This window comes from Neoarius graeffei, chromosome 13 (genome assembly GCF_027579695.1).
Source record: "Neoarius graeffei isolate fNeoGra1 chromosome 13, fNeoGra1.pri, whole genome shotgun sequence".
NCBI lineage: Eukaryota > Metazoa > Chordata > Actinopteri > Siluriformes > Ariidae > Neoarius > Neoarius graeffei.
The window spans coordinates 58,758,961-58,774,741 of record NC_083581.1 but is presented as its reverse complement, the minus strand read 5'-3'; the positions used below and the strand labels follow the sequence as shown (position 1 = coordinate 58,774,741).

General features: G+C 39.6%; 1 protein-coding gene across 2 annotated transcripts in view; it reads left to right on the top strand.

Annotated features, from left to right (window-relative positions):
* Window positions 1-7,356, top strand: part of lamb2l (laminin, beta 2-like) — an 86,900-nt gene extending 79,544 nt beyond the window's left edge. For both annotated transcript variants that reach the window (XM_060938188.1, XM_060938187.1), the window contains 4 exons: window positions 4,438-4,579; window positions 4,761-4,937; window positions 5,042-5,201; window positions 5,701-7,356. In XM_060938188.1, the coding sequence (XP_060794171.1) occupies window positions 4,438-4,579; window positions 4,761-4,937; window positions 5,042-5,201; window positions 5,701-5,837 (616 nt within the window). In that variant the 3' untranslated portion in view covers window positions 5,838-7,356. The remainder of the gene's footprint in view (window positions 1-4,437; window positions 4,580-4,760; window positions 4,938-5,041; window positions 5,202-5,700) is intronic.
* Window positions 7,357-15,781: the final 8,425 nt, after the last annotated feature.

Genomic DNA, 15,781 nt, shown 5'->3' with positions numbered 1-15,781 from the left:
CATGCACGGGTATGAAAATGGTATTTTCCTGACTTCAAATGAAGTTGGAAAAGTTCTATCCCATTTCTCATAATGTTTTTTGTGTGGATGGTCATGATTTATGATGGCCCAGTTCGATATATGGGTGGCACGGTGGTGTAGTGGTTAGCACTGTCGCCTCACAGCAAGAAGGTTCTGGGTTCGAGCCCAGTGGCTGACGGGGGCCTTTCTGTGTGGAGTTTGCATGTTCTCCCCATGTCTCCGGTTTCCCCCACAGTCCAAAGACATGCAGTTAGGCTAACTGGCTACTCTAAACTGTCCATTGATCAAGCTTGGAGAGGGATGGGTTCAGCCAAGTTTAAATGCCCCAGCCACACCAATGATGGACTGTTAAAATGTCATCAGTGGTGCCCCTACGGCCCTTGCTGGTTATGGGATCAAGAAGTTCAATATGAATAGCCTACTTCACCCAGCTAAATAAGAATAATCAGTAAGATGTCATTATGGGTGGAACATCATTGAATCAGTGAAATGTCGAAAAAAAAAAAACTGATATGTATTATAATAAATTATACATTCAGCAGACACTTTAATAGAAACAGCTGTATACCTGCTCATTCATACAGCTATCCAATCAACTAATCCTGTGGCAGCAGTGCAAGGCATAAAATCCTGCAGATGCAGGTCAAGAGTTTTGGTTAATTCTCTTTTTTTATATGGGATCTTAGTGACTTTGGCATGCTTTTTGGTACCAGACAGACTGGTTTGAGCATTTCAGAAACTGCTGATCTCCTGGGATTTTTACACACAGCACTCTCTAAAGTTTTACAGAGCCCGTAAAGGGACATGTATAAAAAGAAAATAAAAAGTGAAAGCTTCTCATGCATACCAGAAAGTGCCTGGTGCGCACGTTGTCTGTTAGTTGAGTTATCATATCTTCTAGTACATTTCGTGTTCTCACATACATCCCTCTATTCAGCTATTCTCCTGTCAGAAACGATTCATCATATTTATAGACCTCAGACTTCTCTCAGGTGGTTTCTTGTGCGCACGAGAAACTTTTTTTTTAAACCCATGTCCCTTTAGGGGTGCTGTAAAAGTTTATAAAAAATGTTGCAAAAGACATCCATTGAGTGGCAGCTTGTTGATGAGACGGGTGAGAGGAGAATGGCCAGATTGATTTGTACTGACAGGAAGGCTATAGTCACTCAAATAACCAGTCTTTACAACCATGGTAAACAGAAATCCATCTCAGAATGTGTGAACCTTGATGTGGCTGGCTCAAAACCCCAGAACACCACATCGGGTTCCACTTCTGTCAGCCAAGAACAGGAACCTGATGTTAGAGTGGGCTCACTGAAACCAGACAGATTGGAAAAACATCATCTGGTCTTTTTCTGATCTTCTCCTGCTGGGTTTTGGTGAGCCGTGTCCATTGTCACCTCCAGTGGCGATCCTAGAGTGATTTACTCCCCGGGCGAAACCCCCTGCTGGCGGCGCGCCCCCCCCCCCCCCCCCCCCCCAGCCCCAACCCGACAACCACCTCCCACCCACCACCTAAGAAAACACTAACTTCGTCCAGAACACACACGACCCCATACACAAACTCACAACAGCTATTTTCAAGGACAAATTTCCAGTTTTAATGACTAGTGCAATAAAAAATACAAAGATAAACAATAAAAGATAAACAATAAACAAAAAGACTCAATGACTTCGCATTACAGCTATCCACAGCTATTTAAGAAAGCACAACTGCACTACAGCACCACCCGATGGTCAAAATATTGCACAAGTCAGTCAGTTTTACCAACAGAGTGCACAATGAATTATCATAGAGTACCATTCACCATTATTATTAACAAGAAGACTTAAACCTCCATTAAAGTCGCACCATATAAATAACAAAAGAAGCTAAACAGTTAAACAATCACAATTATAGAATAACATGAAGTGACAAAAGATCTACAAATACTATACATTAAAGTGGCGAAAATGGTAAAACGCAATCATGTATCATAAATAAATGGACTAACGACAGAGAAGAGGTAAATCCTATACATACACTGTAAAATATAATAAGTTGACTTTACTTAAAAAAAATATGCAAAGTCGTTGCCTCAAAAAAAGTCATTTATGTTGATTTAGATAAATTAGATTGGGTTAACTTATTTATTGTGAGTTTGCAGTACTCATCTTATATAATTTTGATTACATTAACTTATTTATTTTAAGTTTACAGTACTCAAATCAATGGCTTTCAGATATCTTTTTTCATAAATTTAACTTAATATTCATGAATTCCATTGATCTGAGTACTGTAAACTTAAAATAAATAAGTTAATGTAATCAAAATTATATAAGATGAGTACTGCAAACTCACAATAAATAAGTTAATGTAATCAAATTAATATAAGTTTATGTGAGTACTGCAAACTCAAAATAAATAAGTTAATGTAATCAAACTAATCTAAGTTAATTTGAGTACTGCAAACTCACAAAAAATAAGTTAACCCAATCTAATTTATCTAAATCAACATAAATGACTTTTTTTGAGGCAACGACTTTGCATATTTTTTTTAAGTAAAGTCAACTTATTATATTTTACAGTGTATTACTGTACACATAAGAAGAAATAACAAACACTATTGTGTATCATAAATAACAAGAAGTAACAAATGAAGAAGTTAACACTCTTTAAAGTGGCAAAAATGGCAAACCACTATAATTTGTCATAAATAACAAGACGTGCAAAAGAAGTAAGAGGAAAACAGTCTATATACATTTAAGTGGCAATTATATTCAGGATGCAAAAGTGAAAGCACAACCTAAAAGTTGGCTTTTCTGGCCTTCCTGGATGCAAATTCTTCCACAGTGTCTTCATATGAGATTTGTTCCCCTAAGGCATGGTTTATGCTGATCATAGCAAGGCCACTGAACCGTTCCTGTGACATTTGTTGACCTTAGGTAAGTCTTGATCAGTTTTAGCTTCGAAAAGCTCCTCTCTGCCTGAGCTACAGTGACAGGCAGAGTGGCAGGCTACACTACTATGACATTACACAGAGTCTTAAGTAATACATTACGACTTGATCATTGCCATTCTGGTAACAGCAAATTTATAACGGGCCGTGTCCGCGACGACACACGACGAGAAATGTTTAAATGACCATGTAAAGCTGTTAACATTCTGTTGGCTAATACAGAGCCCAACGTTAACCCAAGGCAATGACAGCAATAACTTTAAACGTCTTGTTGCAAAGCCTAATCGTTATGCTGAAATTAATTTCGTGTTGGGGGGCAGGCCAAGCATCAATAATATAAGGCTAATTAGGGCACTAATTCATGTCACTCACTGAAATTGATTCATAAGCATACCTTTTTCTTTTGCTCGTTTCTCCTCCTTCTTCTTTCCTTTTCTTCTGGAATTGGGCACCTGATGGCTTTGACCTTTTCCTATCCATTAGATCTATCTCCGAGTACGACTCCGTTTATTTGTCATTCGACCTCCTCCTGAATGATTCCCCCTGCCTTCCCCCAACACAAACTCACCGTCAGTGTGTAGTGGTGATCACCTAACGCGAGAGGTGAGACTGAACCATTTCAACTTGACCAATTGACCACCACAACCACAATAATCTTGGGAATTCATTTGGTTCATACACACAATCAAACGTACAGCCGTTTTGAAGTTGTTTGAATTGTTCTGCTTTTCTGTCCTCTCCTCTTTCTCGCGCACACGCACACACAAAAGCGTTTGCTCAATGTAATGTGGTCTGCACATTTGAGAGGCGTCTTGAGTTTATGTCCTATGCATTGCGGCACCATATTTGGTTTGTTATTTAAATTATACGGGGTTTTGTGCCCACAGCAAACGTGACGCATGATGGCTTTTGCTGCATGTTACACTTGTGTGTGTAACACTGCTGCAAACCCTTAATTACAACTGAGCTACAAGAACTGACCAACTTCAGGTATTGACGCCTCTTGTTATGATGACGTCACCTGCGCAACTTTGGTATTGGGCTTCCCCCTCCAAAATGTCCCCCTCCCCCGTCTTTTTTTTTCGGGGAGTTTTTTTGGGGGACCTTTTTTTTTTTTTCCCGTGCCCGCGCTTGTGCCGCCCCCCTCCCCCCCCCGCGTGATGCCGCCCCGGGCGGCTGCCCGGTCGGACCGCTCCCAGGACCGCCCCTGGTCACCTCCTATTCCCGTTCTTCCCGTCCGGCGCTTGACCTGCATCTTCATAATTTTTTGCACTGCACAACTACCAAGTGATTGGCTGATTGGGTAATTGCATGAACGTGCAGGTGTACCGTTGTTCCTAATAAGGTGGACTGTGACTCTATAGCTATACGTGACCCAATAGATCTTTTTGTGTATGCATTGTGAAAAGAAGGCCTCAAGTCTTTAAACAAATACAGTTTTTGATGCATTAAGTGACCGTGGTTTGTGTTTGTGTAGGGAAAAAGCAGAGGAAATTAGTAATGTTATTAATAAGACTAAAGAGGCCATGAACACCACCCAGAAGGCCATAGAGAAAGCAAGAACGGCAATAGAGACAGCCTTGGAAAACCTCAACGGCACACAGAGCACCACTGCAATGGTATAGTGTGTGCTTAAGTTTGTGTACATGCATTACGTGTGTGTGTGTGTGTGTGTGTGTGTTTCTTCCATGTATGACTACGATTATTTGGCAGGGCTGTGTTTGTTAAATCAATATTTATAATGTTACTTTCTTTCTTTCTCAACTCGATATTTTGTCCTCATCGATACATTTTCACCAGGTGGAAGACAAACTCTCAAATTTAGAAGCCAACCTCATGGATATGATGATGCGTTTGGCTAATTTATCCAAAGAAGTAGATTTTTTGAAAAATAAGACAGAACAAAACAGACAGCAGGCAAAGGAAGCCAAGGAGCGATCAGACAACGCCACTCAGGCTGCCTCTGAACTAAAAAAGGTACGTTTGTGAAACAGAGTTATGACTTTCCATTTTCTATCTCTATATTTTTGGACTGAAGTAACATGTTTATTATATTTATTCTGTGTATGTGTTTGTACCAGGATTTGTCACATGTTGAGACTCGTTATAAGGAACTAAAAGATAAGATCGATTCTTTGGGAGGAGCAGCGGCAGGTAATATTACACAGAAAGCACTGGACATGAAGAAGGAGGCCGAGGATCTTCTCGGGAAGGCCAAGAAGGACATGGAAACACTTAGAAGTACGTCTTTATAGAACCCCGAGTGAGACACGTCACTATGACATCAACCATGCCTCCTGGTTGCATAAAACATACCGTAGCAGGAGATTGTAGTGATTAAGAGCAAGTTGTTTTCACTAATTGTATTGGGTGTTGTGCTGTTGGGTGTCAAAATTGGAAATATTTTGATCAACACATTAATTTTTACTGCATACTATTGAATCAGACACCTTTCTAAGCCAACAGAAAACAGTAGCTTGTCTAAAATATACATGAAGGAACTAGCTAACTTTGTTCAGCTAGCAAATGGATTTACAGCATCTCTGGCTGTTAACTCAGCTTTCAGTGCCACAACGTCCTTGAATCATCATCAAGCATCACGTCTTTGCAGTCAGGTTCCACATGCATCACTTCTTGTTTACAGACACCAAAGGAGTCTAATTTTTAATTCGACATGGCTCTTTTTTCTGTATAAGCTGCAATAGTCTTGTGACGACTGCTGCTTTGTGTTTGTTTGTAGAGCTGGAGGATAAACTGCGGAAGAATGAGAAGAGAATGCAACAGCAGCGGGATGAGCTTGCCACGCTGGAAAGCAATGTTACGGACATCCAAGATTTCATCAAAAATAAAGTCACAGGCTATAATATTTGTCAGTAATGACAAAATCACTTAATTCAGAATATTACAATTTGTTTAGCCTTCGACATTAACTCAGGACTTCTGCCAATGTCAGTCAAACCTGATGTGTTGTTAATGTGAGGGGGTGACTACTTACTCATTCCAACTGTCAGCTTGAAGACCTGTTAAGAAAAAAAAAATTATCAGATTACTGAAACTGGAAAGAGCTACTGATAACAAAAAGCATAATTGCTCGACTAAAAGAATTTGCAAATTTGACTTTAATAATGTAAATGGTCGTATTTTAAAAACAAATATGATTATTTTTATACTATTTCCATATAAATGAAAGCAAACACACCACCTTGTCAAAATGGTATGGAATGAAATTATATATTATAATTTGCTACCAGCACTTTTCTTACATTAGAGGCGTAAGTGTTCTTTATTATGACAAAAAGTTGGCTCTGTTTCTAGGGCATTCAGAAAAGTTTCAGCATGACATCTAAAAAAAATCTTTTCTATATTGATGTGAATGAATTGTTGAAGTTATACATTTGATAAATATGCATTTGATACAGTACTTGGAAAGAAAAGCAAGGGATTTTTCTAACACTTCTAACACTTGTTTCTAACACTTGTTCTACTTTCTGAGTCTGCATCAGTCTATGAGCAAAAAGTTCTTGGTGTGGTAATCCTCTTCTTGTCTGGATCATCGCACTTGAGGACTTTTTCCTGTCATATGACTTGATCACGCACTTTGTGTCAGTCCATCTCAGATGAGCTCAGGCCCAAAGAATTCAGCAGTGTTTCTGAACGTTGCTGATATATGGCTTTCGCTTCACATCCTAGATGCAGCGATGAACTTTGATTACCAACAGCGGTTTTCCGAAGTGTTCCCGAGCCCATGTATTAATGTCCTTTATACAGCCCCAAGTCCAAAAAAGTTGGGACACTGTGTCAACTGTAAATAAAAACAGAATGTGAAGATTTGCAAACCATAGAAACCCTATATTTCATTGAAAATAGTACAACCCCGATTCCAAAAAAGTTGGGACAAAGTACAAATTGTAAATAAAAACGGAATGCAATGATGTGGAAGTTTCAAAATTCCATATTTTATTCAGAATAGAACATAGATGACATGTCAAATGTTTAAACTGAGAAAATGTATCATTTAAAGAGAAAAATTAGGTGATTTTAAATTTCATGACAACAACACATCTCAAAAAAGTTGGGACAAGGCCATGTTTACCACTGTGAAAACATCCCCTTTTCTCTTTACAACAGTCTGTAAATGTTTGGGGACTGAGGAGACAAGTTGCTCAAGTTTAGGGATAGGAATGTTAACCCATTCTTGTCTAATGTAGGATTCTAGTTGCTCAACTGTCTTAAGTCTTTTTTGTCGTATCTTCCGTTTTATGATGCGCCAAATGTTTTCTATGGGTGAAAGATCTGGACTGTAGGCTGGCCAGTTCAGTACCCGGACCCTTCTTCTACGCAGCCATGATGCTGTAATTGATGCAGTATGTGGTTTGGCATTGTCATGTTGGAAAATGCAAGGTCTTCCCTGAAAGAGACGTCGTCTGGATGGGAGCATATGTTGCTCTAGAACCTGGATATACCTTTCAGCATTGATGGTGTCTTTCCAGATGTGTAAGCTGCCCATGCCACATGCACTAATGCAACCCCATACCATCAGAGATGCAGGCTTCTGAACTGAGCGCTGATAACTTGGGTCGTCCTTCTTCTCTTTAGTCCGAATGACACAGTGTCCCTGATTTCCATAAAGAACTTCAAATTTTGATTCGTCTGACCACAGAACAGTTTTCCACTTTGCCACAGACCATTTTAAATGAGCCTTGGCCCAGAGACGACGTCTGCGCTTCTGGATCATGTTTAGATACGGCTTCTTCTTTGAACTATATTCTCTGGAAATATTCCTGAGCCCATTTTGTGATTTCCAATACAGAAGCATGCCTGTATGTGATGCAGTGCCGTCTAAGGGCCTGAAGATCACGGGCACCCAGTATGGTTTTCCGGCCTTGACCCTTACGCACAGAGATTCTTCCAGATTCTCTGAATCTTTTGATGATATTATGCACTGTAGATGATATGTTCAAACTCTTTGCAATTTTACACTGTCGAACTCCTTTCTGATATTGCTCCACTATTTGTCGGCGCAGAATTAGGGGGATTGGTGATCCTCTTCCCATCTTTACTTCTGAGAGCCGCTGCCACTCCAAGATGCTCTTTTTATACCCAGTCATGTTAATGACCTATTGCCAATTGACCTAATGAGTTGCAATTTGGTCCTCCAGCTGTTCCTTTTTTGTACCTTTAACTTTTCCAGCCTCTTATTGCCCCTGTCCCAACTTTTTTGAGATGTGTTGCTGTCATGAAATTTCAAATGAGCCAATATTTGGCATGAAATTTCAAAATGTCTCACTTTCGACATTTGATATGTTGTCTATGTTCTATTGTGAATACAATATCAGTTTTTGAAATTTGTAAATTATTGCATTCCGTTTTTATTTACAATTTGTACTTTGTCCCAACTTTTTTGGAATCTGGGTTGTACAAAGACAACATAACAAATATTGAAACTGAGGAAATTTTATTGCTTTTTGAAAAATATGTGCTCGTTTTGAATTTGATGTCAGCAACATGTTTCAGAAAAGTTGGGACGGGGCAACAAAAGACTGAAAAAGTTGTCTAAAGCTAAAAAAAACCCCTCTGATTTGGTTAATTTGCAACAGGTCAGTAACATGATTGGGTATAAAAAGAGCATCCCAATGAGGCTGAGTCTCTCAGAAGTAAAGATGGGGAGGGGTTCACCACTCTGTGTAAGACTGCGTGGACAAACAGTGCAACAATTTAAGAATAACGTTCCTTAATGTAAAATTGCAAAGAATTTGGGAATCACATCATCTATGGTACATAATATCATTAAGAGTTTCAGAAAACCTGGAGAAATCTCTGTATGCAAGAGACAAGGCTGAAAACTGACACTGGATGCCTGTGATCTTCAGGTTCTCGGGCGACACTGCATTAAAAGTAGATAGGTGTCTGTAGTGGAAATCACTGTATGGGTTCAGGAACACTTCAGAAAACCATCGTCTGTGAAAACAGTTCATTACTGCATCCACAAATGCAAGTTAAAACTATATATAAACAATATCCAGAAACACTGCCGCCTTCTCTGGCCTGAGCTCTTTTACGATGGACTGAGGCGAAGTGGAAAACTGTCCTGAGGTCTGACGACTCAAAAGTAAAAATTCTTTTTAGAAATCATGGACACCACGTCCTCCAGGCTAAAGAGGAGAGGGCTCACCCGGCTTATCATCATTGCACAGTTCAAAAGCCAGCATCTGTGATGGTATGAGGGTGCATTAGTGCACATGACATGGGTAGCTTGTACTGTACATCTGGGAAGGCATCATTAATGCTGAATGAGGTTTTGGAGCAACATGCTGCCCTCAATATGACAACTTTTTCAGAGAAGGCTTTGCTTATTTCAGCAAGACAGTGTCAAACTGCATTCTGCATGTATTAAAACTGCATGGCTTCACAGTAAAAGAGTCCAGGTGCTAAACTGGCCTGCCTGCAGTCCAGACCTGAATCCCATTGAAAACATTTTGCACATTATGAAACATAAAATATGACAAAGGAGACCCCAAACTGTTGAGCAACTGAACCTGTATATCAGGCAAAAATGGGACAATATTTCACTTTCAAAATTACAGCAATTGGTCTCCTCGGTCCCCAAACATTTACAGATTGGTGTTAAAAGTGGAGGTGATGCAGCACAGTGGTAAACATGCCACTGTCCCAACTTTTTTTTTAAACGTATTGCTGACATCAAATTCAAAAATGAGCATATATTTTTCAAAAAATAATAATTTCTCAGTTTCAACATTTGATATGTTGTCTTTGTACTATTTTCAATAAAATATAGGGTTTCCATAATTTGCAAATTATTGCATTCTGTTTTTATTTACAGTTTACATAACATCCCAACTTTTTTGGAATTGGGGTTGTACAATCATGTTGATTTTTAATGCAGTGCCACTGAGGGATCAAAGGTCACAGGTGTTTAGTGTTGGTTTTCAGCCTTGCCCCGCACATGCAGAGATTTCTCTGGATTCTCTGAATCTTTGATGATGTTATGGATTGTTGATGATGATAATCCCTAAATTCCTTGCAGTTGTATGTTGTAAAATGTTATTCTTAAACTGCTGGATTATCTGCCCATGCAGTTTTTCACAAAGTAGTGAACCATGCCCCATTCCTTGCTTGTGAACAACTAAGGCGTTGCAATTACCAGTTAACCTGTAGACTGATCCGAAACAGGTGTTTTTTTGTTTTTTTTTTAGCATTCCACAACTTTTAGTCTTTTCTTGCCCCTGTCCCAACTTTTTTGGAACATGTTGCAGGCATGAAATTCCAAATGAGTGTATATTTACAGAAACAATAAAGTTTATCATTGAACATTAAATATCTTGCTTGTATTGTATTGAATTGAATGTAAGTCAAAAAGGATTTGCAAATCATTGCATTCTGTTTTCATTCATGTTTTACACAGCATCCCAACTTCTTTGGAATTGAGGTGATAGAAAAAATATTCTATTTATCTACAGTATGTCTGTTTTTTATTTGTTTATTCATTCATTTTACCGAGATGATTTGGGGTTACTACACTATTTACATTCTCGGAACAAAAGGTACTCACTCAGCTGTCCCATGGTGGAGCAGTGGGGAACATTGCCATCTCAGGGTCCCTGGTTCGGTCCTGAGCTTAGGTCGATGTAGAGTTTCACATGTTCTTCCCTTGTCCATTTAGGTTTCCTCTGAGTTTTCTGGTTTCCCCTTACCGCCAAGAAATATGCATGTAGCCTGTCAAATTCAAATGTTATTGGTCACAGACGCAACCATACACAATATATATGTTAAATATATATTGCAGTGAAATGCTTTTAATAACTGTCTGACATAAAAATAGGATTCACATAAACTAGAATTTACTTGTATATGAGTAGAAAAGGGAAAAATATAAAAATCTAATATAAAGCATATAAAAGATATATGGCAGTAACAGTATGGACTATACAGTGCCTTGCAAAAGTATTCATACCCCTTGAACTTTTTCACATTTTTCCACCTTACAACCATGAACTTAAAAGTTGTTTTATTGAGATTTTATGTGATAGACCAACACAGAGTAGCACATAATTGTGAAGTGAAACGAAAATGATAAATGGTCTTCAAAATTTTAAACAAATAAAAATCTGAAAAATGTGGTGTGCATTAGTATTCAGCCCCCTGTACTCCGATACCTCTAAATACAATCCAGTACAATCAATTGCCTTCAGAAGTCATCTAATTAGTTAATAGAGTGCTGCTGTGTGTAATTTACTCTCAGCATAAATACACTTGTTCTGTGACGGCCTCAGTGGTCTGTTAGAGAAGAACAAACAGCATCATGAAGACCAAAGAACTCACCAGACAGGTCAGGGATAAAGTTTTGGAGAAGTTTAAAACAGGGTTAGGTTATAAAAAAAAATCCCAAGCTCTGAACTTCTCAAGAAGCACTGAATTTTTCCATCATTCAAAAATGGAAAAGGTATGGCACAACTGCAAACCTACCAAGACATGGCCGTCCACCTAAACTGACAGAGCGAGCAGGGAGAGCACTGGTCAGAGAAGCAGCCAAGAGGCCCATGATCACTCTGGAGGAGCTGCAGAAATCCACAGCTCAGGTGGGAGAATCTGTGCACAGGACAACTATAAGTCGTACACTCCACAAATCTGGCCTTTTTGGAAGAGTGGCAAGAAGAAAGCCATTGTTGAAAGACAAGCATAAGAAGCCATGTAGGGAACACAGCAAACATGTGGAAGAAGGTGCTTTGGTCAGATGAGACCAAAGTTGAACTTTTTGGCCTAAATGCAAAGCGCTATGTGTGGCGGAAAACTAACACTGCTCGTCACCCTGCACACACCATCCCCACTGTGAAACATGGCGGTGGCAGCATCATGCTATGGGGATGCTTTTCCTCAGCAGGGACAGGGAAGCTGGTCAGAGTTGATGGGAAGATGGATGGAGCTAAATACAGGGCAATCCTGGAAGAAAACCTGTTGGAGGCTGCAAAAGACTTGAGACTGGGAAGGAGATTCACCTTCCAGCAAGACAATGACCCTAAACATACAGCCAGAGCTACAATGGAATGGTTAGATCAAAGAATATTCATGTGTTAGAATGGCCCAGTCAAAGTCCAGACCTAAATCCCGTTGAGCATCTGTGGCAAGACTTGAAAATTGCTGTTCACAGACGCTCTCCATCCAATCTGGCTGAGCTTGAGCTATTTTGCAAAGAAGAATGGGCAAAAATTTCAGTGTCTAGATGTGCAAAGCTGGTAGAGACATACCACAAAAGACTTGCAGCTGTAATTGCAGCAAAAGGTGGCTCTACAAAATATTGATGCAGGGGGGCTGAATGCACACCACATTTTTCAGATTTTTGTTTAAAATTTTGAAGACCATTTATCATTTTCATTTCACTTCACAATTATGTGCTACTTTGTGTTGGTCTATCACATAAAATTTCAATAAAAAACTTTTAAGTTGGGGCGGCACGGTGGTGTAGTGGTTAGCGCTGTCACCTCACAGCAAGAAAGTCCAGGTTCGAGCCCCGTGGCCGGCGAGGGCCTTTCTGTGTGGAGTTTGCATGTTCTCCCCGTGTCCGCGTGGGTTTCCTCCGGGTGCTCCAGTTTCCCCCACAGTCCAAAGACATGTAGGTTAGGTTAACTGGTGACTCTAAATTGACCGTAGGTGTGAATGTGAGTGTGAATGGTTGTCTGTGTCTATGTGTCAGCCCTGTGATGACCTGGCGACTTGTCCAGGGTGTACCCCGCCTTTCGCCCATAGTCAGCTGGGATAGGCTCCAGCTCGCCTGCGACCCTGTAGAACAGGATAAAGAGGCTACAGATAATGAGATGAGATGAGATGAACTTTTAAGTTCATGGTTGTAAGGTGGAAAAATATGAAAAAGTTCAAGGGGTATGAATACTTTTGCAAGGCACTGTATCTGGAATAAAGTGCAGTTATGTGCAATGCAATGTGTGACATCGAGCTGAGATAGTTGCCGTGAGATAGATAGATAGATAGATAGATAGATAGATAGATAGATAGATAGATAGATAGATAGATAGATAGATAGATACTTTATTGATTCTGAAGGAAAATTAGGCATCCAGTAACTTGATACAACACATATATAATAAATATTTAGCAATACACACAATAAAAATTAACCTGTACAAAGTACCTGCACTATCTCCTTCTTTTGGCTGCTCTCGATTAGGGGTCATCACAGCGGATCTTTTGTCTCCATTGCTCCCTGTCTTCCGCATCCTTCTCTACCACACCTGCCACTTTCATGTCCTCTCTCACCACATCCATGTATTGTATCTCCTCTTTGGTCTTCCTCGTTTTTGTGTGCCTGGCAGCTCCATCCTCAACATTCTCCTTCCAACATGCTCTGCATCTTTTTTCTTAAAGTACCTGCACGATATGTAAACATATTATACTGAGACTTTGAACTACAAGGTCCTGTAAGCATGGAGATTGTTGATGCAGTAGATAAATAATTCAACAGTGCAAAATGGTTGTGCAATGACAGTAAATGACAATACCTACAATAAAAAACAACCTGTTAAAATATTTGCACTATGTATGAACATAGCATACTAAAGACTTTAAGCTACACGGTCAGGTACATATGGAGATTGATGTTGATGCAGGAGATATATAATTCAACTGATTGTGCAATGGCAGTAAACAGAGTGGCTTGAGATGCAAAGGAAGCAGGGCTCATATCGCCAGTGCAACAGAGCAAAGACGAGCAGAGCATCTGTTCTCTAGGCCTATATATTGTTAAGCATATAATAAATATTTATAAATATGGGGTAACGCAGGCATATTAACAGGAATGTAGGTGGACTGGATGCCTGTTAATACAAATGAACTGTGAATGTGTGCATGGTGCTCTGTGAGGGACGGATGCCCTGTTCAGGGTGTATTCCTATTCCCTGAACAGGCTCCACCTTGACCCTGAGCAGGATAAAGCAGATGGTGAAGATAAATAAATTAATGAATGATAAGCCTATTTTCAAGTGAAATATATTAATGGTAACGCATAAAAGAGTAGAGACAGGGAAAGGTACAGTTTAGCACCCTTTCCACGGAGTGTAAACTACAGTGGTGCTTGAAAGTTTGTGAAAAAAATTAATATTTATTATTTACCAGCTTAAGGTTGGTCCATATGATGAAATACTGTGACCTTGGCCTTAAATACTGACCTTGGACCAGAGGGCCTGGTATTTCACGATACGGACCTCCCAGCTGGTAAATAACATACAGTGGTGCTTGAAAGTTTGTGAACCCTTTAGAATTTTCTATATTTCTGCATAAATATGACCTAAAACAACATCAGATTTTCACACAAGTCCTAAAAGTAGATAACGAGAACCCAGTTAAACAAATGAGACTAAAATATTATACTTGGTCATTTTATTTATTGGGTAAAATGATCCAATATTACATATCTGTGAGTGGCAAAAGTATGTGAACCTTCGCTTTCAGTACAGAACAGCTTCAATTCTGGGATGTTGGTGGGTTTCCTCACATGAACTGCTCACTTCAGTCCTTCCACAACATTTCGATTGGATTAAGGTCAGGACTTTACTTGGCCATTCCAAAACATTAACTTTATTCTTCTTTAATCATTCTTTGGTAGAACGACTTGTGTGCTTAGGGTCGTTGTCTTGCTGCATGACCCACCTTCTCTTGAGATTCAGTTCATGGACAGATGTCCTGGCATTTTCCTTTAGAACTCACTGGTATAATTCAGAATTCATTGTTCCGTCAATGATGACAAGCTGTCCTGGCCCAGATGCAGCAAAACAGGCCCAAACCATGATACTACCACCATCATGTTTCACAGATGGGATAAGGTTCTTATGCTGGAATGCAGTGTTTCTCTTTCTCCAAACATAACAATTCTCATTTAAACCAAAAAGTTCTATTTTGGTCTCATCCGTCCACAAAACATTTTTCCAATAGCCTTCTAGCTTGTCCACGTGATCTTTAGCAAACTGCAAATGAGCAGCAATGTTCTTTTTGGAGAGCAGTGGCTTTCTCCTTGCAACCCTGCCATGCACACCATTGTTGTTCAGTGTTCTCCTGATGGTGGACTCATGAACATTAACATCAGCCAATGTGACAGAGGCCTTCAGTTGCTTAGAAGTTACCCTGGGGTCCTTTGTGACCTCGCCGACTATTACACGCCTTGCTCTTGGAGTGATCTTTGTTGGTCGACCACTCCTGGGGAGGGTAACAACGGTCTTGAATTTCCTCCATTTGTACACAATCTGTCTGACTGTGGATTGGTGGAGTCCAAACTCTTTAGAGATGGTTTTGTAACCTTTTCCAGCCTGATGAGCATCAATAACGCTTTTTCTGAGGTCCTCAGAAATCTCCTTTGTTCGTGCATGATACACTTCCACAAACATGTGTTGTGAAGATCAGACTTTGATAGATCCCTGTTCTTTAAATAAAACAGGGTGCCCACTCACACCTGATTGTCGTCCCATTGATTGAAAACACCTGACTCTAATTTCACCTTCAAATTAACTGCTAATCCTAGAGGTTCACATACTTTTGCCACTCACAGATATGTAACATTGGATCATTTTACTCAATAAATAAAATGACCAAGTATAATATTTTTAGTCTCATTTGTTTAACTGGGTTCTCTTTATCTACTTTTAGGACTTGTGTGAAAATCTGATGATGTTTTGGGCCATATTTATGCCAAAATCTAGAACATTCTAAAGGGTTCACAAGCTTTCAAGCACCACTGTAGATCCCAAAGCACTTTAAATTCTGGAGTTAAAATAGTACAGTGGGCTATTACAGCTTCGCAG